The following is a 26589-nucleotide window of genomic DNA, read 5'->3' on the forward strand; positions in this document are numbered from 1 at the left end:
GCTTAGCTTTTGGGGGTTGGCTGGGGGTTCTCTTGGTGTTGGGCGTAATCCTCTGGGAGAGAAGGCTCCCCCTGGCTAAGGGCAAGTCTCTGGACTGGGATCAGCTGTGAGCCATTAGCAGCGACATTCACAGTAGCTCCAGGGTGCCAAAGTAAAATGTCAAAAGAGGGTGAGAAATGGGACATGTTGTCATAGCTCCCTTTGGGAAAAACAATCTGCCACCTCAGCTTTGGCCGATTAAGAGCTTCATGAGCTCCAAGAGGAGAGGTGGGAGTCCATTAAGAGTCGCTCTGGGATTTCCCAACTTGGAGATTTCTGAGTGCGCTGGATATTACTCATTCTTTTTAATTTGGAAGATAAGCAGCATGATTTGGAGAGAACAAGCTTTAATACAGAAGAGAAGACTCTGCTGTGGCCCTTTCCTTGGCAACGAAACCATAAGCAGCAGCGACAGCAAACAGAAGCATCTGGGAAAAGTCTCCACAAGGATCTGCAATTAGCCACGGTGGTTTTTAAGGAAGAAGCTACTGAAAGTCAGCTTTCCTAAAATATAATCAATGTCCTCTACTTACTCGTAGTTTCTACTTGTAAATTTTGCTTACATGTGATCAATACAGCAGCTCTTCAACTCTCCTTGCCATCTTTCTAGACCATGGCGCTTCTATTTCAGGCAACGGCCTCCATCTCCCAGTTTCTGAGAACCTGATTGCCTCCTCTGTGGTTTTGAACCTGAGCACACAGGTCCTAAGTCCCTTCCGGAAGAGATGAACAACTTGCCCCAGTTGGCTCAGGACTTTTCCTGTGTGCGCACTGAAAGTCTTGCCTCCTGGGAATCCCCTCGGTCCGGAGCAAACCAGCATGGTTGGGCACCCTTCCCCGTGTCTGGGAGAGGCTGCCCTTAGAGCAGATGCCCACCGCAGGAGGAGGAGGGCTGGGTCAGCTGGTGTCCAGCAAGGCTACTGTCTTTCAGGAGCATGGGGTAGCTTCTCTGAGGAGAACCTATGAGTTAGACCAGCAATGATCAACCTCTCTAGTTAAAACTATAACTCAATTAATTACTCATTAAAAGGGTAGGGATCAACATATTATAAATACATGTGTGGCAGTTTGACGTAGTAGAAAGAGCGGTGAAGTTGTAGTCAAAATACCTGGCTTCTACCGCTGATGGCAATGAAACCTCAGAGCCAAAGAATTAATCTTTCTAATCTTGGTTTCTCAAGGTGTAAAGTGAAGGAACTACACCACAGCTTGCTTCCTCTTTTACCTTTTGTGTTTGAACTTTGTCCTAAAGGGTAGAGTGACTCCTATTCCTTGAGACATGGTTTGCTGTCATCATGATTACAAGTTTTTCCCCTCAGCTCTCTGTTCCCTCTCCCTCTTCCCTTCCCCTCCCTATTCCCTCCACTCCTAATTCCCCTTTCCCTGCTTTCTCCATTCCCAGCACTAATCTTTTTTCTCCCAAGAGGCGACCATATCAATGTAAAAAATATTTTTCATTCAATAGGGTGTAGTTTTGTGAGTTTTGCTCTGTATATGGGTGTTTAAAAAAGATTTTATTTATTTGAGATAGAGCACAAGCAGGGAAGAGGGGCCAAGGGAGAGGGAGAAGCAGGCCAACCTGGGGCTCGATCCCAGGACCCCGGGATCATGACCCGACCCAAAGGCAGATGCTTAACCGACTGAGCCACCCAGGGGGCCCTTGTGTATGGATTTTTAATTTTCATACGTTACATTGTGCTATAGACTTCATTTTACTCCTAGCACTTTACTCAGCACCATTTAAGAAATATCTTCAGGATGTTGGATATTGGTCTCCAAGGGTCCTTCCACCATGACATTTTATGAACATTGTTTCGTATTGCAGAATGTTCTGTTTTCTGGCACTCCAGCTAACTGGAATCAAATTATTGATGGGCTCTCTAGAGCAACAGAGGGGAGAATAAAGTATATTTAGTTGCCCCCCAAATTGTTCAACCTTGGCTTGCATGAAGGGGACCACATGAATTAATTCATAGAGCACATTCCTGGGGAATACATGAAGTATGGGACGGCTGAAGCAGTTATGAGCACGCCTTTGGGCCTCTCACTCTGAATGGTGAGGCTTCCCAGTAACCTTGCAGATCTGCAGCCCCAGGAGCTCTCACAGGGCGGGGTGTGAGGGGAGGAGGCTCGTCTCCCGCAGAAAGCTGGTGGACATATGGCAGCTGCTTAGAACCTCAGCCGGAGATCAGCCTCTAAGAGAGCTCATAACTGCAAGCTCGGACTCGTCTTCCCAGGGTTGCACAGGCCCCCAGCCAGCAACCCGTCCTGAGTGCTCCTGCGGTTCTTGGTGGCTTTGAGCAGAGCGGTGTCTCCCAGGCTAAGCCACTCTCTTGGTGGCATTGAGGCCAAAGGAGCCATGTGGTGCCTGGGAACAGGCTGCGGGTGGGGATCAGCTGCGGGGAGCAGCCTCTCATGTCACTGCCTGCCTCTGCGTGGGAGAACGGACTCCATTTCAGGCAGCAGCAATTCACACTGGGTGGCCTCTGCCTTCCCTCCCACATCAGTGCGCTGAGGACGATCCAGAAGGCTGAGCAGCACGCAGCTCCCCCTCAGAGGAAGCAGACCTGGCTGTCTGGCCACCCCTCTCTCCCTGTTTCTGGCTCAACAAGGGCTTTGTCTCCATTCAGGCTTCTTAGGAAGCTCTGGCAAGACCCCTCGCAGCTCGGCTGCTGGGGTCTGTGAAGTCAGGGGGCGACAAGGTGTGCAGGGGTGTTTCGTGTCCCTCCAGGTGATACACTCGCTCCCCTAAACTTTACAGACAGACGCATCTTGCCTCTAACCCAGACCTTAAATCCTTCTGCTCCTTGGGGGGGCAGAACAAGCCACAAGAGCATTAAAAAACAAAAACGAACAAACATAAAACAGACATTCAGAGATCACCAACGCCCGCTGTCTCCAGCCTCTTTCTCCCCTTCTCAGCCGATCTGACGTCGGTATGTCATTTTCTCTTGGTGTTTTTTAAGCTGCCCAAAGAAGCAGATCAATGCAGTTATGGAATTACGTATGCACTCTACCTACGTGCCTCCCTCTGCCGGGGTAAGGCTTAAACTGACCCTAGGAATCTGAGAGGGTCCACCTTCAGGCCTAGTAGCAGCTAACCCTGCATACTCAGGCCATGGATTTGGGGTTTCTGGATATGGAGAGTCTGGGGGCTTCAGCCCTGCTAGGGACCCAGTTCCTCAAGTACCCAAGGGGAAAGCTCAAAGAAATGCAGCAAGATCGAAGAATCACACACCCGACAGCCACGCAGCCTACTAGGCTATGATCTCACTGGGTCCTCGTACCCTTCTGAAGGAGGTACTGCTGTTTGCTTCTTATATAAATGAGCAAACTGAGCTTCAGAGAATCTATGCAGCTTGCCCAGCGACACACCAGTGATTAGTGGAGCCAGGATCTGGTTACAGAGAAACCTACAGAGCCCGTGCTCTCAACCACCGCCCATGTGTGGGCGTCCACACACACACACACACACACGATGATGTGTACATGTGCCTTTGGTGTATACACTGGAATCATTTTAGTGATAGTCACAGAATCACAGACTGTTGGACGTGGAAGTCTACTTAGGGATGGCCTGATTTACACACACACACATACACACAAAATGGAAAGGAAGGAAGGAAGGGAGAAAGGAAGGAAGGAAGGGGAGAGAGAGAGAAATAAAGAAACAATCTGGGAACTTGTTTTAGAGAAACAGTTCTCAATTGAGTAGTATCAGAATCACCTGGTTTAAAACACAGATCTAGGGAACCACAATCCCTGAGTGCCTTCTTAAGTAGGCCTGGGGTGGGACCTCCAATATGCATTCCTGACAAGGTCCCAGATGATGCCGATGCCGATGGTCCTGTGCCCACACTGTGAGAACCACTGCATTGGACAGTTTGGACACCTAGGGGACCATAAGACCCACTGCAATTGTTACTTAAACATACTTAGCAGTGCTAATGAAGCCATACATCCCCTGCCGTATCATTCTTATTTCAGTCACTTGTTCTTAAATACCTCTCTCTGACTCCCAGCAGCAGAACCAGAAATAGTCAGGATTTTTTAAAAGCGCCCTCCCCTCTCTCACCCTCCCCCACCCCACCCCACCCACCCATGAATGTCATACTCCTTTATGAACCTGAACCTGGGAATGCGGTATCATTCCCGTGTTTGTGTTGTGTTATGGCACAGGTGACCTAAAAAAAGGTGAGTGTAATTGAATCACATGGGTCCTTACAGCCCCACAACTTCCTCTGGTGGTATACACAAGTCCATAAATTCCTGAATTTAGAAAGGAGCTACAGCAGGCAGGAGGCAGGCCTCCCCCATTCAGCAGATCCTCAGGCCAGCAGCTGGGCCCTTGGGGGCCCCACCTTCCTGCCTGCTGAAAAAGTCGGTTGCTGCCATCTACACTCCAGCCCCACCAAGGTAGCATTCAGTTCGGTCAGAAAAAGCAGTGTGAAAGTTGTCTGAGAAACCATCCTAGGAACGGTCTGCCCCAGCGACTGTGTTCCTGGCTGAGGAACACAGAGCGATCCCTCGTCAGCAGGTGCACGCCCTTCACGGAAGAGCAGTTTAAAAACAGTTGAGGAAAGCAGATCGTCTTCCCACACTGCTGGTCTGTCAAATAACATACTTGCCTGTTGCTGGGATTAATCATCCGTAAAACCGAGGTGCTGTTGCTCACGTGGGTATTAGGAAGCACCCGCAGCAGGATGGGATAAATGCACAGAATCCACAGGGCAACTGTCCTACCCTCCAAATATTCTTATTATTCTTGTAACAAAGTAAAATACATGGGGATGGTTTTTGTTTTCTGCAGGGCCACCATACAGCTATGATTCAACCACTGTGTCTTTTTATTGTAAAAGAGGAATAGAACTACCTGCTGTCCCAGCTATAATTCAAGTAAATAAAACAGGTCAGCAGTAGAGAATTCTTCATACTGAGATTCCTCCCAAATACTCACCTCCCACTGATTTGTAGACACCTGACATTTAAGTGCAGGTTCATCTCTCAAGGGTGAGGTTCCAGGCATTGGATATCTCTCTGTCTCTCTCTCTCTCTCTCTCTCTCTCTCTCACACACACACACACACACACACGGGCTCCCACAAAGCAGTTTCCTTCCCACCCACAATGTGTTCAATCAGATGTTCTGTTAACAAATGCATGACCATGCTTAGTTTCACTTCCCACAAGAGTTCTCTGATAACCTCTGAGAGCTGTTTTTGTGGTTTTAGCATCACTTTTCATTGATTTCTTCAAACTATAATCATTTCAAAATTATAATTTTTAACTGAGAATGTGGGTTGGTGGTTAAAAACAGGAAGTATGATGGGTAAGTCTGACAAACCGTGAAAATGTGCAAGGAAGTCCAGGAAAATTTAGAACTTGATATCACTGACGACTGTGACAGCATTGCCCCTGTGAGTACCCTGGAGAACTTGCCTGTAAAGAAGGATGAGGTTACTAACCAAACATAACTGAATGAGTATCCAAATGCAGTTGGTCTAAAATCTTGAAACACACTTGGACGTCCACGTGGACAAAAGTTCAAAGAGGATCACAGAGTAGACAGTGAAAAAGTCAGTATCTCTCTGTGGCAGATTGTATTTCCAGAGGATGGCAATATTATTTCCCATCCCATAGGCTCTTCTGCACTGTGACCTCGACCCTCTTCCCATAGAGAAGAACCTAATTCGATTTGTTTTGTGTCTGTGTTGGCTTAGTAGCCTGCTTGAGCAATGGAATGAAATAGGAATGATATTCCGGGGCTTCCAAAGTTAGGTCATAGGATCTTTGCACCTTCCACCTGAGACACATGGAATGCTCACTCTTAGAACACTCCCTCTTGAAAGCCAGGCAGCAAGCTGGGAGAAATCACACAGAAAGAGTGTCTGTGAAGACACTCTTTTGTGTAATGTATATATGTAGGTTACATTCCGAGAAGAAAATACTTGCATCTTCTTCAATCGTATGTGGATTTTAAATTTTAATAGATATTACCAAATTGCTCTCCTCCCCCCTCAGAAAGTTGTACCAAGTCATGTTCTCACTAGTCAATTTAAAGATTTCATTTATTTATTTGTTTGAGAGAGAAAGAGCACAAGCAGGGGGAGGGGCAGAGGAAGAGGCAGAGAGAGAGTCTCAAGAAGACTCCACCAGTGGGGAGCCTGGCTCAGGGCTCAATCTCATGACCCTCAGATCATGACCTGATTTGAAATTAAGAGTTGAACGCTTAACCTACTGAGCCACCCAGGCACACCTCATCAGTCAATTTAAAGAGGTCTCTTTTCTGACACTCTTGCCACAACAGTGCATTACCAAATTTAAAAAATCGTTTTCCCTGGATTCTTATTCAGATTATGGATATTATTATTGTGGCAAAAAATGAGCCTAATCCTTGATCTCTGTTTGCTATCTTGAAATATCATGTTTCGGAAATTCCCAGCTGTAATTTCCCCCAAGAGTCATTTTTGCGAGAATATTAAAAATAAACTATATGGATTTGGGAAGGATGACATGAACCGCTAGGCAAAAAGAGAGTTAAAGACTAATAAAGATTAATGTGATTTCAGATCCATAAAATGTGTAAGCTTGTTGTAAGGGGGGGGAAAAACTCTGAAAGTATCTATACAAAGTGTTAAGAAGCAAAGTCCACTGTAATTAGAAACCTCAATCAAACCAGCAAATAAAACATTGCCTGGAATTTCCTACAAGGTCAGTGTCAAGACTGCTTTGGAAGGAGGTGGCTCTGTTCCCTAAATGTGGCTGGGAAAAGTTTAGGTTGAAAGAGTCAGCCTCACGGAAAAGAGAGTGCTCTTATCAAAAGATACATAACAGGGTCGTGAATCTGGGTTAATTTCTCAAATAACAAATCTGCTAAATGACCTGTTCAGCAACCTTGTTGTTTATTCAAAGCATTTAGTTTTAGTTGACTAGTTTTCATTTGTCATTGGAACTGTATCTTAAAGAAAGTCATTTTGTCTCTGATTCATTTAGTCCCATGTCTGCTGCAAGTGGAGACAGAGGGAGGGGCAGAGCACATGGAGTCCAGAGGGGACAGCTTCGGTTTATAATGTTGTCTGTGAGGACGTGCCCAGGTGGTCACATAACAATGGACACAGAAATTTGCAATAGGATGGGGGTCCTGAAGTGACTCCAGCAGCCATTGCCTTCATTGAGAACACCACCCCCAAATAAATTGCCTCTGCATTTTCTTAAACGTAAGTCGTTGAGAGAGCACGCACAAGCAGGGAGAGCAGTAGGCTGAGAGAGAGGGAGAAGCAGGCTCCCCGCTGAGCAGAGAGCCCGATGTGGGGCTCGATCCCAGGACCCTGAGATCATGACCTGAGTGGAAGACAGGGGCTTAACCTACTGAGCCACCCAGGCGCCCCATCAAGGATATCCTTTAAGTTGTCCTCCAACCACCCCCTCAAGGACCTACAGCCATTTGCCCTTACTTCTTGGTAATTGATATACCTTGACTCTGAACAGACACTCATTTATAGGGACCCAAAATGCCACTGTGGTCCAAAAGTCAAAGTGGTGGTGGGGGGCGCTTTTGATGGTCAGGTGATACATGGAGTTTTGTCTTGTTTAAATGACAAAGGTGCCAATAGGGTCTATGAGTCTACATGAGTCTAATCCACGTTTATTTCGCTAGTTCTTGAACGTAAAATATGTGGCAACTGGCAAACCCCCAATTGGCTCTCTAACCTATGGAGTGAGGAAGTGCCAAGTAGAAGTTCTTCCTTATTATGAAAGAAATACAAAAGTAATGCCACTTTCTTGGGGGAATGGCAGAAATGAATGTCACCATCGAAGACAAAGGTGCAGGAGCAGGGGTGATGATACCTCTCACATCCCTGTTGAACTCATCTATTTGGCCTGTAAAGAAGGCAGATGAATCTTGAAGAATGACTGTGTATAAATTTAATCCAGTGGTGACTCAATTGGTATTCCAGGTGTTCCAGGTGGAGATCTTAGCCGGAGCAAATCATTGTAGCCCCCGACACGTGGTATGCAGTGATCATTCTGGCAGATGATGTTTTTTTTCTACATCAATTTGTAAGAACCAATTCTTTCTCTGCTCTCTGCAAAATTTTTTTCAGTGTGAATGAACTGTCTCGAATGGCTTATAGTCTCTGTGATCAGGTAAGTCTCCTCTTTCAATTTTTAAATTTAATTTTGTTACAGTGACATCATGTACAAGAAAAACATCATTTCCCCTTGCAGTTGTTGTTCAAGAATATTTAGCATTGAAACTCAGAAAGTATTTGTTGACAAAGTCAACTTTGTGAACGCTTTATCTTTACGGTGAGTAACTGACTCATTCATTTTATATAAAATTTGGCCCTTTCTACTGTAGGATATTTCTTCAATGAATAAAAATAATAATAATTTATAGAGCAGTCACCAGTACAACATTTGCTTTTGGACTGAAGCATTTCTGATCAAGAATAAACTAAGCAGGGTGCCTGGGTGGCTCAGTGGGTTAAGCCTCTGCCTTTGGCTCGGGTCATGATCTCAGGGTCCTGGGATCGAGCCCCGCATCGGGCTCTCTGCTTGGCAGGGAGATCGAGCCCCGCATTGGGCTCTCTGCTTGGCAGGGAGCCTGCTTCCCCCTCTCTCTCTGCCTGCCTCTCTGCCTACTTGTGATCTCTGTCAAATAAATAAATAAAATCATAAAAAAAAAGAATATCCTTGAGGCAGTATTGCAGAGTTCTTTTTCAGGGGGAGGGAACCTAGTTTCCTCTTCTGTTACGGAGCTCCAGGTCTCTGAGCAGCTTAAGTATGAAAACTTGCTAAGAAGCCTTGACTCTCCGTGATAACACAAGTCAGGATTTTGGACTCCAGATCTGGATTTTTTCCTGTTCTACAAATCTAGTAACATTTTTGTAGGATGCTCATACATTTCATTCCTAGAGACACTAGGAATTGTGGTTATTTGCCATAACCACAGATTCTTGCGGGTCAAAATATTCTGGTAATCCTTTATTCCTATTGCCCATTACAATAAATGCATACATCTTGTCTCTGCTTATTAAGTGCTTTCAACTTGGCCTCCACTAGTCTGAAATTTGCACATCATCCCCATTAAAATCAAGGAGGCTACCTCACTGGTAAAATCTCTTGACCTCATACCTGGCCTATAGAAGATAGCCATCAGAAAGCTTTTCAAGGTAGTGTTCTCCACACTGGGGTATTTGTCAATGCCTTAGTGAAGGAATCAAGAGGTAGGAAATAGGTGGGCCAATCAGTCATGAAAAATTCACTCCAACACCTCTATCTCTTGATGTCTTTGAGTTTCTCTGTTTTACCACAGAAACTCTGGTATCTCAGTCTCATTGAATATAGACCACTAGAGAGTCCAAGTTTCAGTCAACCCATCATGTATACCTTTAAAGCTACTTTCAGTTGTACAAATTAACACGTTAAATCCAAAATATCTGGTAAGTATATTTCCATTAAAGTGGGGCCCAGCTTTCTGATTAGAAAATGCCACTTGGTGATTGCTGACATTAGAGGCTCTTGGGCCAAGAAACTCTGGGAAGACTCCATAAGACCCAAAAGGATGGATTCGGAGGACATCCAGGGTTGTGAGCTCATGAAGTGCTGGTGAGAGTGGTGTGGTTTGAGAGAGCATGGAAACTCCATCTCCCCGCCTGAGTTACATCCTTTTCTAATAAATTGGTGATCTCGTAGACAAAACCCAAAAACCTCCAGGGAGGAAGCACTGTCTGGCTGGTCCTGGTCATTTTTTAAAAATTAACATATATGATATTAGTTTCATGTGAACAACATAATGATCTAATATTTATAGCTATTATGAAATAATCACAATAATTCTACTTACCATCCATCACCATACATAGTTACAGGATTTTTCTTTTTTTCTTGTGATGAGAACTTTTAAGATTTACTCTTTTGACAACTTTCAAATATACAATATGATATTTCTGGTATTTCTGAAGGGGCCAGTGAGGCTGGTCTGGGTGTGTTGGGGGGGAATCCCCTGGAAATTGGAACTGTTACTGCCAAGATGATGAATTCTCCTGGAGTGACAATGACAGTAAGAACAAGCAAGATAGGACATAGTAATTCATTTCTCCTTGCTCATACCTTGCAATCTCTCTCCAGTGCCACTGGTACCAGAGCCGAACATCGAGACACCTGGCAAAGGAAAAATGTACGTAGTAGAGTCTTAGTGAAAGCAGAATATCTAAGGATGGTTTGCAGCTTAATTATCAGCATCGTTTTCTTTTTGTTTTTCATACTAAAATAATTTTGTTTTAAAAATTTCTCTCCATGCTGACATACATTAATGGTTGAAATAATATGCAATCTACTAAATTTGAAATGTAATACTTATACTACATAATTCTAGAAGTTATCTATGTGTGGAAATGATGTATGTATAAGGATTTTATTAAACACATCATTAGTTAAATAAGATCTAAACAAAAAAGAGAGAAATCAAAATGACTTTAGAAGGAAAAGCAGAGTCAGATGTTCTTTTGTGCTTGTGGGTGTCCAGGGCCCAGCGGCTGTGAGGTTGCCATGGTCAAACCTGAACATGACCCCAGGCCTTGGAGCTCAACATAGTTTTTGTGATTGACTATAACCTGGTTGTTGAAAGGATGAAATGATGCCATGTATACTGAATACCTAGAATCACACCTGGTCCATCATAAGTGTTCAATAATCCTTAACACTTTTGGGGGATTTGGGTAACTTAGTTGGTTGAGGTTCTGACTTGTGATTTCAGCTCAGGTGGAGATCTCATGAGTCCTGGGATCGAGCCTCAAGTCAGGCTCCATGCTCAGCGGGGAGTCGGCCTGGGACTTTCTCCTTCTGCACCTCACCCCACTCATGTGCACTCTCTTTTTTTCTCTCTCTCTCAAATAAATAATTCTGAAAAAAAAATCCCTAACACTTTTTTATATCAATTGAGATAAATACATAGAGTTTTTCCCCCTCCTTCATTCTGATGATGTGATGTATTAATTTTTGAATGTTGAACCATCCTTGCATTCCAAGAATAAATCCCAGTTTGTCATAGCATATAATTCTTTTAATATGTTATTGAATTTGATTTGTTAGGCTTTTTTAAATTGCTATTTATCATACATACAGAGTTTGAAATTTTGGAATGAGAGGCTAAATCAAGGTGACCTTGAAAATTTACTAGAGAATTTCCTGAACTGTCTGCTCTGAAAGTCATTTCAGTTTTGCTTTTCTGGGGTATTTTCATAAATGTGATCTCTCAGCTCAGCTCTCTGAGTGTTCCCAGTCATTCTCTCAACTGCAAGAGGATGTAGCTAAAGACATATGAGAAACATAAACTGAGTGGATTTAGAAGAATTTTGAGAGCCTAGCTTTTTCTAAATTCCAGGGTCTATTTCAGCGGTTAGCTCAGGGATTAAGAGCATGAAAAGAATGTCAGGCTAGCTGAGCAAAATTGTGTGTGTGTGCGTGTGTGTGTGTGTGTTATTCTTTTTTTTTTTCATCTTTATTTTATTTTTTATTTTTTTATAAACATATAATGTATTTTTATCCCCAGGGGTACAGGTCTGTGAATCGCCAGGTTTACACACTTCACAGCACTCACCATAGCACATACCCTCCCCAATGTCCATAACCCCACCCCCCTATCCCAACCCCCCTCCCCTCAGCAACCCTCAGTTTGTTTTGTGAGATTAAGAGTCATTTATGGTTTGTCTACCTGAGCAAAATTTTAATGATTAAAGAGAAAAGCTGGCTTCCCTAGATCTTTGGTCCAGCTCAGTGGGGAAAAGGGCAGACCACTCCTACTACAGCACCACTCCACACTGGCTGCTCAGGGACACACTTGGGAAGATACCCAAGAGGGTCACCTGCTTGCTTTCTCATCTTGAAATGAAGTTAGAGACTACAGGCCTTATCTTATAGCAGGGGGGAGGCATTTTTGGTGGGGAACAAAGTCCCCACCAAAAGTCTCCCCCAACAAGGTCTAGAGCACTTGCAGTAAGGTTTACAAAGATTCTGATGAGAAAAGCCACTTGGGGCTCTTAGATGTCCTTGGAAATTTTGGTTCTGCTGGTCTGAGTAAGGAACTCAGATTTTGCCTTTTAAACAAGTAGCCCTGGTGATTTTTATCATCGGGAAAGTTTGGGAAGCCCTGCCTAGGGCAAGAGGGCAACTGTTTTACTGGACCTTCTGCTCAACATTGGCAAAGAAAGATAATATAATATTTAACCACCGAAGAAAGACATCTGTTTGGTTAAGACCTGTGCAGGAAAGGAAAAAAGGGCTACAGTTACTATTCTGCAGAAGAAGAAACGCATGGGGCTGCTTTGCAATTCTGTAGTTATGAATGCCAGATAATGTCATTGAAGGCGAAGCTTTCTTCCCTCGATTAGCTTGGGTTTGGTTGCAAAAACACATCAGCCTTGAAAACGTAGCTGCTGACTTCACCTTGGAGACCGAGGGCTGTGCTGCCACCATAGAGGGAGGGTGTGAAGCAAGTGTCCCCTAGACGCCAGCTCATACCTGATGCTTATTTGACCTTTGCCAGTGATGTGGTTAGTTTCCTAGGGTGTCCTTCCTCACCCACAGCTGGAGCTATTCCCCACATCTGAAAGCAAAAGGCACACAGACTGGTCAGAAGACAGCTGTGCCTCAGAGCTCAGTGAGAGGCGTGGGAGGTTAAGCGTCATCCCAGCTCAAGATCCTGATGTGGGAAGGACACACACAGAGTCATGAAATGCATGTCTGTTTACTTCCATGAGCTGACTCAGCAGGAAAAGTGGATGAGATGTCTGAGCATGTAATGGGTACATCAAGAGCCCCAGTCCCACCAGAGGCCCCGGAGGTAGTTCGGCCATCTCTATAGTCCTGGTTTTGGTAAAGGCCTTGGAAGAGTGCTTTTAGCATCTAGGAAAGCACCTCCCAGCATATGAGGACAGGCTCAAGTAGTTTTTGAATGAGTGAATGAATGTCAATGAGAGGGAGCTTGTCACTGAATCGTAAAACAGTAACCTCCAATTGTTGATAGTGTATGAGAAAACTTCAAGCTTCATTTCTCAGACCTTTACTCTTTGAAACAAAGTTCAGGCTTCTGCGTGTTATACTCTGTTAACCACAGAGGCCCAAAGTTTTTCCATAACTGATCGGAGCCTGGGATTGCTCTTCTCAGCTCTTAGGTGCCCTCACACTCCCTTTCCCCTCCAGGAAGCGGGGTGATCACAGGCAGACGATGGAGCAAGGCAGCAGCCGCTTGGAGGACTCCCCTCTCAACGTGTTTTCCGTCACTCCCTACACACCCAGCACCGCTGACATCCAGGTGTCCGATGACGACAAGGCGGGGGCCACCTTGCTCTTCTCAGGCATCTTCTTGGGACTGGTGGGGATCACGTTTACCATCATGGGCTGGATCAAATACCAAGGTGTCTCCCACTTTGAATGGACCCAGCTCCTTGGACCTATCCTGTTGTCAGTCGGGGTGACATTCATCCTGATTGCCGTGTGCAAGTTCAAAATGCTCTCCTGCCAGGCGTGCAAGGAAAGTGAGGAAAGGGTCCTGGAATCGGAGCAGACGGCAGGAGGACAATCATTTGTTTTCACTGGTATCAACCAACCCATCACCTTCCATGGGGCCACTGTGGTGCAGTATATCCCTCCTCCTTATGGTTCTCAAGAACGCCTGGGGATGAACACCACCTACCTGCAGCCAGTGGTGAACCCCTGTGGTCTCATACCACCTGGAGGGGTGGTGACCGCCATGCCAAGCCCTCCTCAGTACTACACCATCTATCCTTCAGAGAATGCTGCTTTTGTTAGTGACCCAGAATACCCTTCCTTTGTGGCCGGTGGAAATGACAGGTATGTTGTGTGGAGTGGGGATGCACTTCTTCCAGCTGTCACAGTTGTGGCCCATGGCTTTGTCTGGTGTGTAAGGAAGGTGCTGGGAGAAGGCAAGCTTCTGTGTGGCATGTTGCCAAAATGTTGGCACTGGTTCTGAGAGAGGTGGTGTGGACTGTAATGGGTCTGTGTTTTCCGCTCCCATTTCAGATCCAGCCCTGATGCTGACCAGCTAGAAGAGACACAGCTGGGAGATGAGGTGTCTGCCTGCTTCTCTCCTCCCCGCTATGAGGAAATATACTCCCTCCCTCGCTAGACTATGATGCCAAAGGAATAGCATTCAAGTCATTGTTGCTGACAAATGAGGTGTCGGGTGTTGTGACCTTTTGAAGTTAGACAGCAGAGAAGCCCAGCCAGCCTGACAGATACCAATCGATGCGGGGTGGAGTGGGAGTGGGGCAGGAGGGGAAACAGGAAGGAAAATATCTGAGATGGGTAAAAATTAGGTGGGGGTGGAGGAAATTTCCTCCTCGTACAGCTGAATATTCCCTGCATATGGACATAGGTAGGAATTTCACTTGGTCCACAACCCACCCCTTTCCTACAGGAAGGCCCTGGTGTCTCAATTTTAATTCCAACAGCCAAAGGGAAAATCACTGCTATTGTGATACTGGGAGTTTCCATGGCAGTGAGAGGGGGGTGGGCAGGGAGCAGGGAAGAGAAAATAGGTTTCACTGAAGATTTTCTAGCACCTGTTCTCAGCCCCCCCAGAGGGTTTGCAGATTCCCAAACAACATGGTTGCCATCCGGTGTCCCTTGAGGACTCTGGGTATCTTAAAGGCTGCAAAACATTTTTTTAGTGGAATAAAATAAAACAATATCTCTGTTTAAAAAAGGGATTAGATAGGGGCACCTGGGTGGTTTAGTGAGTTAAGCCTCTGCCTTCGGCTCAGGTCATGATCCCAGGGTCCTGGGATGGAGCCCTGCATCAGGCTCTCTGCTCAGCGAGGAGCCTGCTTCCTCCTCTTTCTCTCTCTGCCTGCCTCTCTGCCTACTTGTGATCTGTCAAATAAATAAAATCTTTAAAAAAATTAAAAAGGGATTAGATAGCTGGCTACAAAATAAACTAAAAACCATACAAAATAAATATGATAGGACGACGGTGTCAATAAATTCTTAAGTTATCACTGGGTCACAGTGACTCTTCGGCAAGGCTAAAACCTAGTTTGCCCACCAGGCTGGGATCTGTGTTGGAAAGGAGCTACCTGGGCCCAGTGACCAACAGAACATGGGGACCTCTCTAAGCACCTGTCTATGAGTTCTGCTGAATTAGACAAAATAGAGCCTCATGTGAGTACCTGGAAAATCATGAATCATGGAAACAATCCTTATGGTCAAGACAAGCTTGCCTTCTTTATAAAAGAAGTTGGTGTTCTTAATCTTCCTGAATCTGAACTATATAATAAACAACCACAACAGATCAAAGATTTAAGAAGAGACAGTTACAACTGTCGGGATTTAAAAGAAAATATTTTCTTTATTTTCCTGCCACTTGAGATAAGGGACACTCATCCCAAAGGAAGACAGGATTTAGCAATACCTTAAAATTTTGGTACTATGTGTATATAGAGAGTGATTTTAATTAATTTTTATCAAAAGCATCTAGTTTTCCAAAGATATGATTAAAATATACTTGATACATTATTGTTGTGATTTGTATTTTATCTTAGGAACAGAACCTTTCTATATGAGAATTCATTTTGATGTGTGATGATAGAAGGGGATGGAAAAACAGGATTTCCGTTTACAGAAGCAATATTCATGAAATACTGGATTCCTAGCTGAGGGCCATTGGTTCAGGGGAGGAAGTGTGGAACAGGGACACAGCCATGCATCACCAGCAGCATACCCACTGGCCATGACACCCTGCATGCCTGCCTCCCTGACCCCCTTTCCCTGCTCATCCTCACTCAGCCCACAGCTTTAGATTCCTGGATTTGGGTTATAATGAGCACCAAGGAAAGCTCAAACAGGAAAAAGATGTGTCCACATGCGGCAGCTGGGCAGGCAGGACTGCCGATTTCTCCCAGGCATTCTGGAAGTCCCACATGCAGGGAAGTGGCCTTGGGGAGTCTTTATCTCCAGGCAGAATGATTCAGCGCCAACTGTTCCTAAGAGAGAAAAAGGGCTAACATAGAGATAACTGATGCCTCCCAGATGGACTCAGAGCTTCAGGAGCTCAGGGTGGGTGGCAGGCCTGCAATGGTAGGGGGCAGGAGTGGAGGGATGGGAATGTGTTCATTCATTCAACATTTATTGAGTATCTCCTCTGTGGCCAGACATGGGCAATCAAGTGGAGATATAGAAGTGAAACACTTAACCACCAGAGAACACATCTTCGCTCTGCCCTAATAGATCTTCTTGTCTGGGGGGCAGGGGGTGAAGAGATCTGACCAGTTACTCTCCAACATCCAAGAGGGGTCCTGTAGCTTCAAGAGGGACTTGGACTGGTCAGGAGGGTCATGGGGGCCTGCTTGAGGAAATGTAGTCAAGGCCCTCGACTTTCATAACACCAGGGAGCGCTGTTCACACTAGATAGCCATGCGACTGGTGTATCTTGACCTCAGGACTGTGCTGGGAGCTGCAGGAACAGCTGCTGATACCCAGTCAAAGAGAAGGAGGGAGATGGCTGGCAACCCCTCCAGGTGTCAGGGGGCATCTTGCAGGCTGTGGAAACTGACAGTCCCGCTGCAGCCGCACTCAAACAGAGATGCCTTCTGCTACTCGACAATCCCACCCCCTTGCTCTCTGGCTTCTGGACAACACGCTCTCTGTCTTTATTTGGGGTGGCAGGCACCAGCATGATGGTAAGCCCACTGCATGGCTTTTTGATCCCAACCCCATGTCCTTCCTTGGTCTCTCTGACAGGTTTCCAGTTTGTCAGCCAGAAGTCTGCCTTTTAGCATTCTTTCTTGCAGTATGGAGGACTGCGACCCTGGGACAGAGGGTTAGAGTCTGTCTGGTCCAGGCTATGCTATCCACCCTGAGATTATCAGTGGGGGAAGTGGCCCTGCTTTCAGGCACATGCTCAAAGGTTCAGTGCCCAGGCCAGAACCCAAGGGGTCAGCCTCGTTGAACCTTTTAGGTTGTGTCTGGAGAGCAACTAGAAAGCTACTGAACGGCCTAAATGGGGAGGGAGCTGTCATCTGAGTGAACACTTACTGGTTTGGCCAAGACCCAGAGTCATCTGGGGGTAATAGTGACCTTGCTGGCAAAGCTCAGACCCAAGAGACCAGGGCACCAGGGAACACCCTTCCCCACCCTTGCCTTCAGTGGGGCACATGTTCTGGCTGTCTATATAGAATTCAGAAGAAAACTAAAAGGTTTTGTTAATCAAAGGAGACAGGCTCCTTAAGAATGTAATGTTGTCTGGAAACATCTCCCAGGAGCCGACTAGGGCTGGGTCTTTTGGCTGGAGAGATGGATGATAGCTGACCATCCTGACAGGGTACGACAGGAATTACTGAGGGCAATGAGGTGGGGCCCGGCCACCAAGGGGAAGATACTTTCGCAAATCTCTTAGGATGTCTTCTTTCTGCCCTTGGGCCCACAGAGGGACAGATCCCCTGTGCAGTGTGGGTCTGGGTTCACTCCCTCCTGCAGAACCCTGGGAGGTGTCTAGCACAGGTGGGGCACTCCCCAGACACCGCGGTCCTTCTTCCTTTGCTCCCATGTGCCAGGCACTTCACAGCTTCACTTGCCCTCAGTGGCTCTCGACTACAAAATCAGCCCTTTCAGAACCCTCCCCACTTATTTGGCAGAGGGTGGGGGTACAGCATAAAAATAAAACCTCTTGTTTGTGAAGAACTGGCTGTGGGTATCTGTTTTCAGCTTCTGACCTCTGGGGTGCCTCATTGGCTTTGTTGACTGTTGGATCCCTGGAGCAGAGCCGGCTGAAGCCCCATGTCCCCCAGATGGCTGGTGTTGCTCCCCCAAACAGAAGATCCTCATAGAAACCAAGGCGTAGACTTCTTACCAACAAAGAGAGTTTCCTGCCTGGTTCTCAGTAGTGGCCTTGCTTGTCAAGGTCACCAGGGCGCTGTCTGCAGACTGCAACTCACACCACTTGGCCCCATGCAGGCTCCTCCACACAGCCAGCACCTGGCTCCTCCACACAGCCAGCACCTGGCTCCTGTCGAACAACAAATGTGAAATAAAGAAATTATCTATCAAATAGATAATTCAGGAGCACTCTAGAGCAACTAGCTGTTCTGGTGTTTCCTCATTATGAAAATTTTCAAACGAATACAAGAGTAGAGAAAAAAACAGTACATCAAACCCTGTGTGGCCACCACCAACCTCAACTCATGGCCCATTCTATTTCATTTAGACCCCATCCACAATCCCCCAACTGCATTTTTATTTTTTTCCAGGGTTTTTCATATTTTATTTTATTTTTTTAAGATTTTATTTATTTGACAGACAGAGATTACAAGTAGGCAGAGAGGCAGGCAGAGAGAGAGAAGAGGAAGCAGGCTCCCCGCTGAGCAGAGAGCCCGATGTGGGACTTGATCCCAGGACCCTGGAATCATGACCTGAGCCAAAGGCAGAGGCTTAACCCACTGAGCCACCCAGGTGCCCTATTTTATTTTTTTTTAACAGTTTCCTTTTTCTTTTTTTGAATGGAGGTATAATTGACGTACAACATTTTGTTAGTTTCAGGAGTACCACATAATGATTGATATTTGTAGCACCCAACTGGATTTTTAAAAAGGTAATCATGTCATCCTAAAATATTTCATTGTGTATCTTTAAAAGGTAAAGCTAACAGGGTAATGGGTAGTAAGGAGGGCACGTGTGGTGATGAGCACTGGGAGTTATACGCAACTAATGAACCGTTGAACACTACATCAGAAACTAATTATGTACTATACGCTGGCTAATTGGACATAATAAAAAAAAAGAAAAAAGGTAAAGACTCAAAAAAAACCATTATTATGTCTAAAAAATTTACATTTAATGTCATCAAATATCTAGTTAGTGTTCAACTTATCCCACTTTATTTTATTTTTAGCTCTTCATTTTGCTTAATCAGGATCCAAATGAGATTAGCTTTTGTTAAATGCATCCTGAATTTCTAGTTATGCTATACCATCTTTTGGGAGGCAGACAGTTGGCAAATTATTCATGGTAGCCGATTTGTATTTATTAAATTTCACTTTCCAGACAAAAATGTTTTTCAGGGTTCTTCACTTTGTATCTCCTCCTCTGTCAGTTCCCTGAAACTCTAGGACTTCTCTGGAATTAGAAACTTATTTTTCCTGATTTTAGCACATTATTAGGAATGATCCTAAACATGGGCCTAGAAGAAATAAATACATGAAAACAAAAAGAGATCTTTAAGTGAATGTTTAGTTGAGAAATACCTGTTGCAGAATAGTGTCAGGTGTATCTCAAAACTCTGACAACCTTTAGCATTTCTGACTTGGTAGGAAAAAAAAGTTCTTTCCTCTAGAAATCATAAAAACTCCTTTGAACATTTCAGAAGTGGGAACAAGAGTCTCTTTTAAGAATTAGGCAGGGACTCTGGGTGGCTCAGTTGGTTAAGCCTCCAACTCCTGATTTTGGTTCAGGTCGTAAGCTCAGGGTCCTGGGATGGAGCCCCACGTTGGGCTCCATTCTCAGCAGGAAGTCTCCTTGAGATTCTCTCTTTCTCTCCCTCTGCCCCTCCCCTTGCTTGCTCTCTCTCTCTCTCTAAAATAAGTAAATACAGCTTTACAATAAATAAATAAGTAAATGATGGGCAAAGTCTCTTACTGAACATTAAAATATTACCTGGTACAATCAAATTCACAGAGGTTGATTGGGGACCTCTCACCAATGAGTTCCCTATTCTCCTCAAATTAAAAATGAATGTATTTTCTGGACATACCTACAACTTCTCCTTTGAAGGTGGTTAGTATAAATGTGTGTGTGCGTGTGTGTTCACCTATACTCTCTTATAGAATGTGATTTATGGATTTCTTGCCCATTTACTACCTGTAAATCATCAAGAGTTTTATGTCCCAAGCAGTCAGCAGTTGGTTATAAAATCAACAGAGAGCTGTACTAAATAAACCTTTCCTGGATTGCTCTTAAGAATTGATGACAAATCAGAAAGTGAAGACAACTCCATGGGAATGATTCTCACCTGCCTCTGGGATACCTCAAAGGTCTCAGATACAGGAATTTTATTTGTCGTGAGCTTTTAAGAAGATTAATAACAGATGAACTGGGAAGGAAATCAGTTTTCTGGGTGCCAGAAGTTTTCTCCTGAAAGAAATAATTTGTACTCTAGTACAAAACTTACACTTGTGTAAATCATAGACACAACTATGTGTGCTGGGGTCTGATGATACACAAGAGGCTGAAAATGAAGCATATGTAAGAAGTCAGTGATCTTCCTGTTAGAATCCTCACATTTATTAGCTTAAAGAAATAAATTTTAAAAAGGAATGTGTGTGTGTGTATACTTTTTTAATATATTTGTTTCTCGATAAATACATAAGAACTGAGAATGGTCATTTCTGACGCTAGGGTGGGAGACTCATTTTTCATTTTAGTCCATGTTAATTAAAGAATTTTTTTTTACCATGTTCATTTACAACCTGTTCAAAGAATTATTTTTATAATAGAGGAAGAAGAGGGGCGCCTGGGTGGCTTAGTTGTTAAGCAGCTGCCTTCAGCTTGGGTCATGATCCTGGAGTCCTGGGATTAAGCTCTGAGTTGAGCTCTCTACCCCACGGGAAGCCTGCTTCTCCCTCTCCCACTCCCCCTGCTTGTGTTCCCTCTCTTGCTGTTTCTCTGTCAAATAAATAAATAAATAAAATAAAATAAAAAAAAGAAGAAGAAGAAGAAGAAATAGAGGAAGAAGAGAAGGAGATGATCTCTTTCCATGTGTTTTTACTGTTAACATCATCTTCTTGAGTCCCGAGGTAATAATGTTCATTGTCACCGCTGCTTATATATCCCACAGATAAACACACAAGACACATAGATGCAAATTCAGTGTGTTTACAGATGTGTGGACACAAGTACCTTGTAATATGAACCACAGTTTTACATGGACACACACACATAAGGGCTTGGGGGACAGAACCGAGTGTTCACTGTCCATCACTCACCATGTGTGTGAAAGAGTTTTCACACATCCATGTTGTCACTGAAGTCCTCTATGGGCTCCTGTTCAATGTTAGGTAAACACAGACCAATGTCAATGTAGCCGCAGCACACAGAGAGTCATGAGTCAGATTCCACAGGTTCTTTCTTTGATCATTTTCTCAACCCAGCCTCCACCGTCACACCTTGAAAACCTGCTTACCCCAGCAGCCATTCATTTACCTTTGTACCTTCAGAGGTGAAACAGAGAGCAACCTAAGTTACCTGATTCCTCATTGGAAGAAGCTACAGGACTAACTGTGCACCGTTTTCTCCTCTTTCCTCTCTGGATGGGCCTGCAAGGACATCAGTGCCTGCAGCAGCCACCCTCAGCCCTTTCCCTCCGGGTCCCTGCCGGGCCCTCCCACTCCCCAGCTTCCTTTTGGGCCTCTGGGGCTGGCCTGATCCCACTTCAGTCAGGAAGGATGCTCTGATCCCTCAACAGTCTGAACAGGAGCCAGAAAAACATGTTTGGAATTTTTCAGAGGGCAAATAGACTACGAAGGGAAAACAAATCTCTGTCTGCAAAGCTCCAAAGAGAACAGGTTTAGACTAGGGTGTGTCTGCATCTCATTCGGCCCCTCGGAGGCCACAGGGACTCACCCTCAGGGGTCACCTTTCTGGTCCCGGTGCTCCGATGACTCCCGGATGGACCTCCCAGCTTCTTCTGCGGTTCTCGAAGGCCTGTGGCAGAAGGCACCCCATGGCTACTTAGACTTGCGTATTCAGCTGACATCTTTTCAAACCTGAACAAAGTGAGTTTGTCACTTCAAGAGAAGCAACTGACGGGGTTTGTGGCCCACAGTAACATTCAACCTTTCAAGGGAAAATGAGAATTTCTGAAAAAATTCTATCATCATGAGCTTGACATTCTTAAAAATGTGATTTAAAAAAATATTATATAACGAGATGTGCCAACATTCAAAAGGACCGTATAACTCAGTGAACAAGTATTTTCCACATGAGTACTAGATGATGTTTCAAAATCATGCCCGTGTACAACATGCATTCAACATGCTAGATGGACCAATGGATTCTCATGTACTAGAGTACAAAATATTCATTGATATGATTTCAGATTCCACACTGCAACTAGCCTTTAAGAAACTTCCATGTGAGTTTTGGTGTAGTATCAAAGAATAATATCTACGATTATCTGAAAAGCTTTAAAAAACTTCTATATTTTCCAACTTATACATCTGTGTGAAACCAGAGTCTCTTCATATAATTCAACCAAAACAACACATTGCAACAGATTCAATGGGAAAGCAGATATGAGAATCTGGCTGTGTTCTGTTGGATATTTTTCAAAAATTTAAAAATTAGAAAGAAATACCACTCTTCTAACCTTTTTTTCCACATAGGAAATAATACGGTATTTAATATGTAAAGGATATATAATTGTAATTTTTATTTGTTTTTTCCTTTCTCTATTTTTTTAAAGTTATTTTGTTTATTTAAGTCATCTCCACACGCAACATAGGGCTTGAACTCACAATTCTAAGATGAAGCAAGAGTTGCATGCTCTTCCAACTGAGCCAGCCAGGTGCCCCTGTAATTTTTATTTTATTTTATTTTTTTAAAAGATTTTACTTATTTATTTGAGAGACAGAAAGAGAGAGAGAGAAAGAACAAGAGACAGAGAAGGAGCAGGGGGAGGGGCACAGGGAGAGGGAGAAGCAGACTCCCTGTTGGGATCATGACCTGAGCCAAAGGCAGACACTTAACAAACTGAGCCATCCAAGGCGCCCCTGTAATTTTTATTTTTATGTTTTAATTTTTTTGAAGATCTTAGTGCTTTCTAAAATTTTTTCAGCATTATTGAGGTATAACTGACAAGTAAAATAAGATTTTAAACTGTACAATGTGATGATTTAATATAGATAATGTAATTTTTAATGCTTAAACAAATAAATATTTAATCTTTTTTTGGTTTTAATTTCTAATATGGTAAGTACTAATAGATATCACATAAACAAAAATTCTTTGGGTTCCTCAATATATTTCAAAGGTATAAGTGATTTCCAAGAGACAAACTGTTGAGAACAGCTGGTCTATATGATTAGGGACAGATAAGAAGCAGGGGCAATGAAACTACCTAAAACACTACATTTTTTAGCCTCCTTTGCAGCTAAGTTTGAGCATGTAATGAAGTTCTGGCCAACAGGATGTAAACAGAAATTTGGGGACAAGGCTTCCAGAAAGACTCCCTGGAAAATAGCTAGGGGAATTCCTTTTTTGATTCTTGCTTTTCCTCATTCTGAAAGACTACAACTTGTACATAGTCACAGAACACCTAGCAGCCAGCTCAGATAGCAAGGCTACCCTGAGAATAGAAGCTACTTATAAAGATGGAGCAGAAAGACAGAAAATGTTGAGTCCTCAATGACTGTGATGCTGGTTGTATACTCTAGACTTCTTTTAAATGGAAGAGAAGAAAAGTTTTGAATCTTGTTTAAGCCACCATTATTTTGACTTTTCTGCTACATGTAGGGAAAGCAAATTATGTCTTTAAGTGTGACAGTATGCTAAGATTAGCCACAAAGGGCCCATCTTTATGTGGATTATATAACTATTTATGTATTTTTAAGACTGGGTTTCACTCCCATGCCAACCATTGTATCAAGGTATGATACTGAGAAAACATTTCTCAGGGTTAGCATTACAGGCACTCAGAAATTCATTCAAGTCTTTATCAGCAAACATTCAGGAGGCTCATGCTATTGGCAGACAGAGAGACAGGCATTGGGTCTACATATGCTCAGAGCCCTCGGGGTCTATGGAGGGAGCCACCTCACCCCAGGAACTAGCATGGCCCTCACGGCTCTGTTGTGGGCCCCAGAGTGAGATAACTGACTATTCTCAGTGTAGAGAGAGAAGTGGACAGCTCGTCCCTTAATTGGTATTTCTGGGGCAGGCCTTAAAATTCTCTTGAGCAAATTTCATTGTCACCCGCACTCACTGAACCAGAATGGCCCAAATAAACAAAGAGGCTTGCCCTCTCCTCTCCTTAACGCTGATGGGTTGACAGATCGCATTCCCATGACCAGCCACGTCAATTACTGTGGGCCGTCTCATGATACACCATCACTCCAGTAACCAGCCTGATCTGAATGTACAGCTGCAGAAGGTCAACAAACCTTGTCCATGGGATTACCTGTTGCTAAAATCTTTTAAGCAAAGGTAACTTCTTGTGGAACCCTAGAGCAGTCTCCTCCCTCCTGCTCTACAGTCTATAACCATTTCCTAGGAGCATCACAGGTGAGAATGGGATGAAGGAGAAATGTACAAAGGACTTACTCATGAAGGTTGGCACATTCCAGAAGGGGGACATATCCAGAGTAACCAGGTTTCCCTCAGGCTCCTTGGGCTCAGGGTGGACTCAGGCCAGACCTGACCACCGCACAGCCTGCTAGGGATCAGACATGGTGACACTGTTGATCAAGAACTATAACGTCTGCAGAGTTGTGATTAGTAAGACATGCTGCCCTGACAGGGAAAGCAGGGTCAAGTACAAGCCTGGGTGGGATGCCACTTATTAGCTAGGTGACTTCAGGCAAGTTGCTTCACCTTGCTGAGTGCAAGTAATAGTTACATATGGTTCCTCAAATAATGCTGTTCACTCTAGCATTGGGGGTATAGGCCAAAATATGCTAACATCGTTAGAGAAATTATTTTCCTATTAATTTTACGCTATCATGATCCATCACTTGGAATTAGATTTGTTTTCATGTCACTAAAAACTCTGAATAACAGGAACTCAAACAGAAGTTTATTTCTCTCTTCCATATAAAAGCCCAGATGTAGATAGGACAGGGCTTATCCCTACCATTGGTGGTTCGGATGCCGATCTTTCCACCATTTTTATTCGTCACCTTGCATTCTTCTTCAAAGTCATCTCATGGTCCCAAGTGACTGAGGAAGCTTAGCATTATGTCCCCATTCTAGAAGGCAGAAGGGAAAAGAAAAGAAAAAGAGGGGCGCCTGGGTGGCTCAGTGGGTTAAGCCGCTGCCTTCGGCTCAGGTCATAATCTCAGAGTCCTGGGATCGAGCCCTGCATCCGGCTCTCTGCTCAGCGGGGAGCCTGCTTCCTCCTCTCTCTCTGCCTGCCTCTCTGCCTGCTTGTGATCTCTCTCTGTCAAATAAATAAATAAAATCTTTAAAAAAAAAGAAAAGAAAAGAAAAGAAAAAGAAATGAAAAAAGGACAAACCTCACATCTGATTAGATTCTCTTAAAGAAAGCCTTCCTGGAAGCTCCATGTTTCTCTTCCACTTCTGCCTCACCAACCAGAGTTTGGTCCTGTGGCTTCAACAAGCTCAAGGCGTTCTGGGAAACAGGGTTGTTTTTTGTTCCTGCTGTTCTATTGCAAAGGGAAGAGAGTAGAACGGATGCTGGGTAGCAGCTAGCGGCCTCTTCCATACTTGGTCCTTCCTCTCTTACTCAGGATAGATTCAACTATCCGCTCAAGAATGTGGAACTTTTCAGAAAATGTTTGTTTTGAATCCCTCTGCTGAACCAAAAATACTAACTTTGAAATGCCAAGTCTAAATACACATGCCAGATGTAAGGTTTTAGTCCAAGAAGCTTGCCTTGTAATTTTAGAACAAGAGATGCACTCATCAGCGGGAAGCATCAATGAGTTACAGAGCATCTAACTCATAAAACAGGCAAGGTTTGGACTGTACCATGACACCAAGAACTTACTGTGTCACATACTTGTCTCATTTCTCTAGGTTTTTGTGGGATTTTCCATGTCCCCCATCTTCACATGTGAAGGACGTTAGTTGTTAGGGAAACAGTGACATTAAATTCACATGGCAGGATTTAATGATATTGACATATTCAAAACAAAGTACATTCATTCCAGAAGCTGGGATTTAATGATTTGAATTGCTCAGAGTTTAACTGGTTCTCTGAGTTCAGGGTGGGGAGAGAGGGGGGAGAGTATAGGAAGCCAGACACCTTTGGGAGCTGCCATAACTTCTTTGGGGCATTAGAGCTATATTTAGTGCAATTAAGTTGCTAATTCAGTAAAAACTACTAAAGTTCCCTTGTGGTCTGACAGAGTAAAATGCAGCTGCTAACAGTGGCTGATTTATAACCTAGGCATCAGGGGAAACAAGCCAGATTCTTCTGAGGGCCTAAATCACTCAGCCAGGAGATCAAAACAGCATGATTCCCCTGGGTAGAGTGACAGACGGGCAGCCTCCAAAACCCAGCTTGACAAACTCCCCATTTTCAGCAGGATTAGACCCCTGCCTCTCCCTCATCCTTCAGAAGGATGCAGGAAGTATAAGAGAGCCTTCAAAGGCTCAGAGGTCAGTACCTACACTCTCTTCAACCTCAGGGAAACTGACTCAAGAGGCAGAGAAGTATGTATTTAATCTGTGATCTCCCCTACTAGCAAGTTCAGGTCATCGAAGATGACATATGTGTATGGGCAGGGCCAATTTGACGGGCTAAGACATTGTACACCACACATCCCCCAGTGGACACCATTCACAGTATAGTCTAATT

At 44.2% G+C, this 26589-nt stretch overlaps 1 protein-coding gene and 1 long non-coding RNA gene across 3 annotated transcripts; one reads left to right on the forward strand and one right to left on the reverse strand.

The window, feature by feature from the left end:
• Positions 1 to 13159: 13159 nt before the first annotated feature.
• On the forward strand, positions 13160 to 14817 carry TMEM174 (transmembrane protein 174). Its single transcript, XM_047731362.1, has 2 exons — positions 13160 to 13895; positions 14085 to 14817. The coding sequence occupies exons 1-2, from the start codon at positions 13270 to 13272 to the stop codon at positions 14188 to 14190; spliced, it is 732 nt and encodes a 243-aa protein (XP_047587318.1). The 5' UTR covers positions 13160 to 13269; the 3' UTR covers positions 14191 to 14817.
• Positions 14818 to 15313: 496 nt separating this feature from the next.
• Positions 15314 to 25042, reverse strand: LOC125100877 (uncharacterized). 2 transcript variants are annotated; one of them, XR_007127685.1, is made up of 4 exons: positions 24947 to 25042; positions 21675 to 21817; positions 21038 to 21095; positions 15314 to 18042 (listed from the first exon to the last, which is right to left on the reverse strand). It is a non-coding gene; the product is annotated as an uncharacterized LOC125100877 (long non-coding RNA). The 2 variants fall into 2 exon arrangements; XR_007127684.1 differs by having other exon boundaries at positions 24901 to 25042.
• Between the last annotated feature and the right edge of the window lie 1547 nt (positions 25043 to 26589).

Source organism: Lutra lutra, chromosome 5 (assembly GCF_902655055.1).
Source record: "Lutra lutra chromosome 5, mLutLut1.2, whole genome shotgun sequence".
Lineage (NCBI taxonomy): Eukaryota > Metazoa > Chordata > Mammalia > Carnivora > Mustelidae > Lutra > Lutra lutra.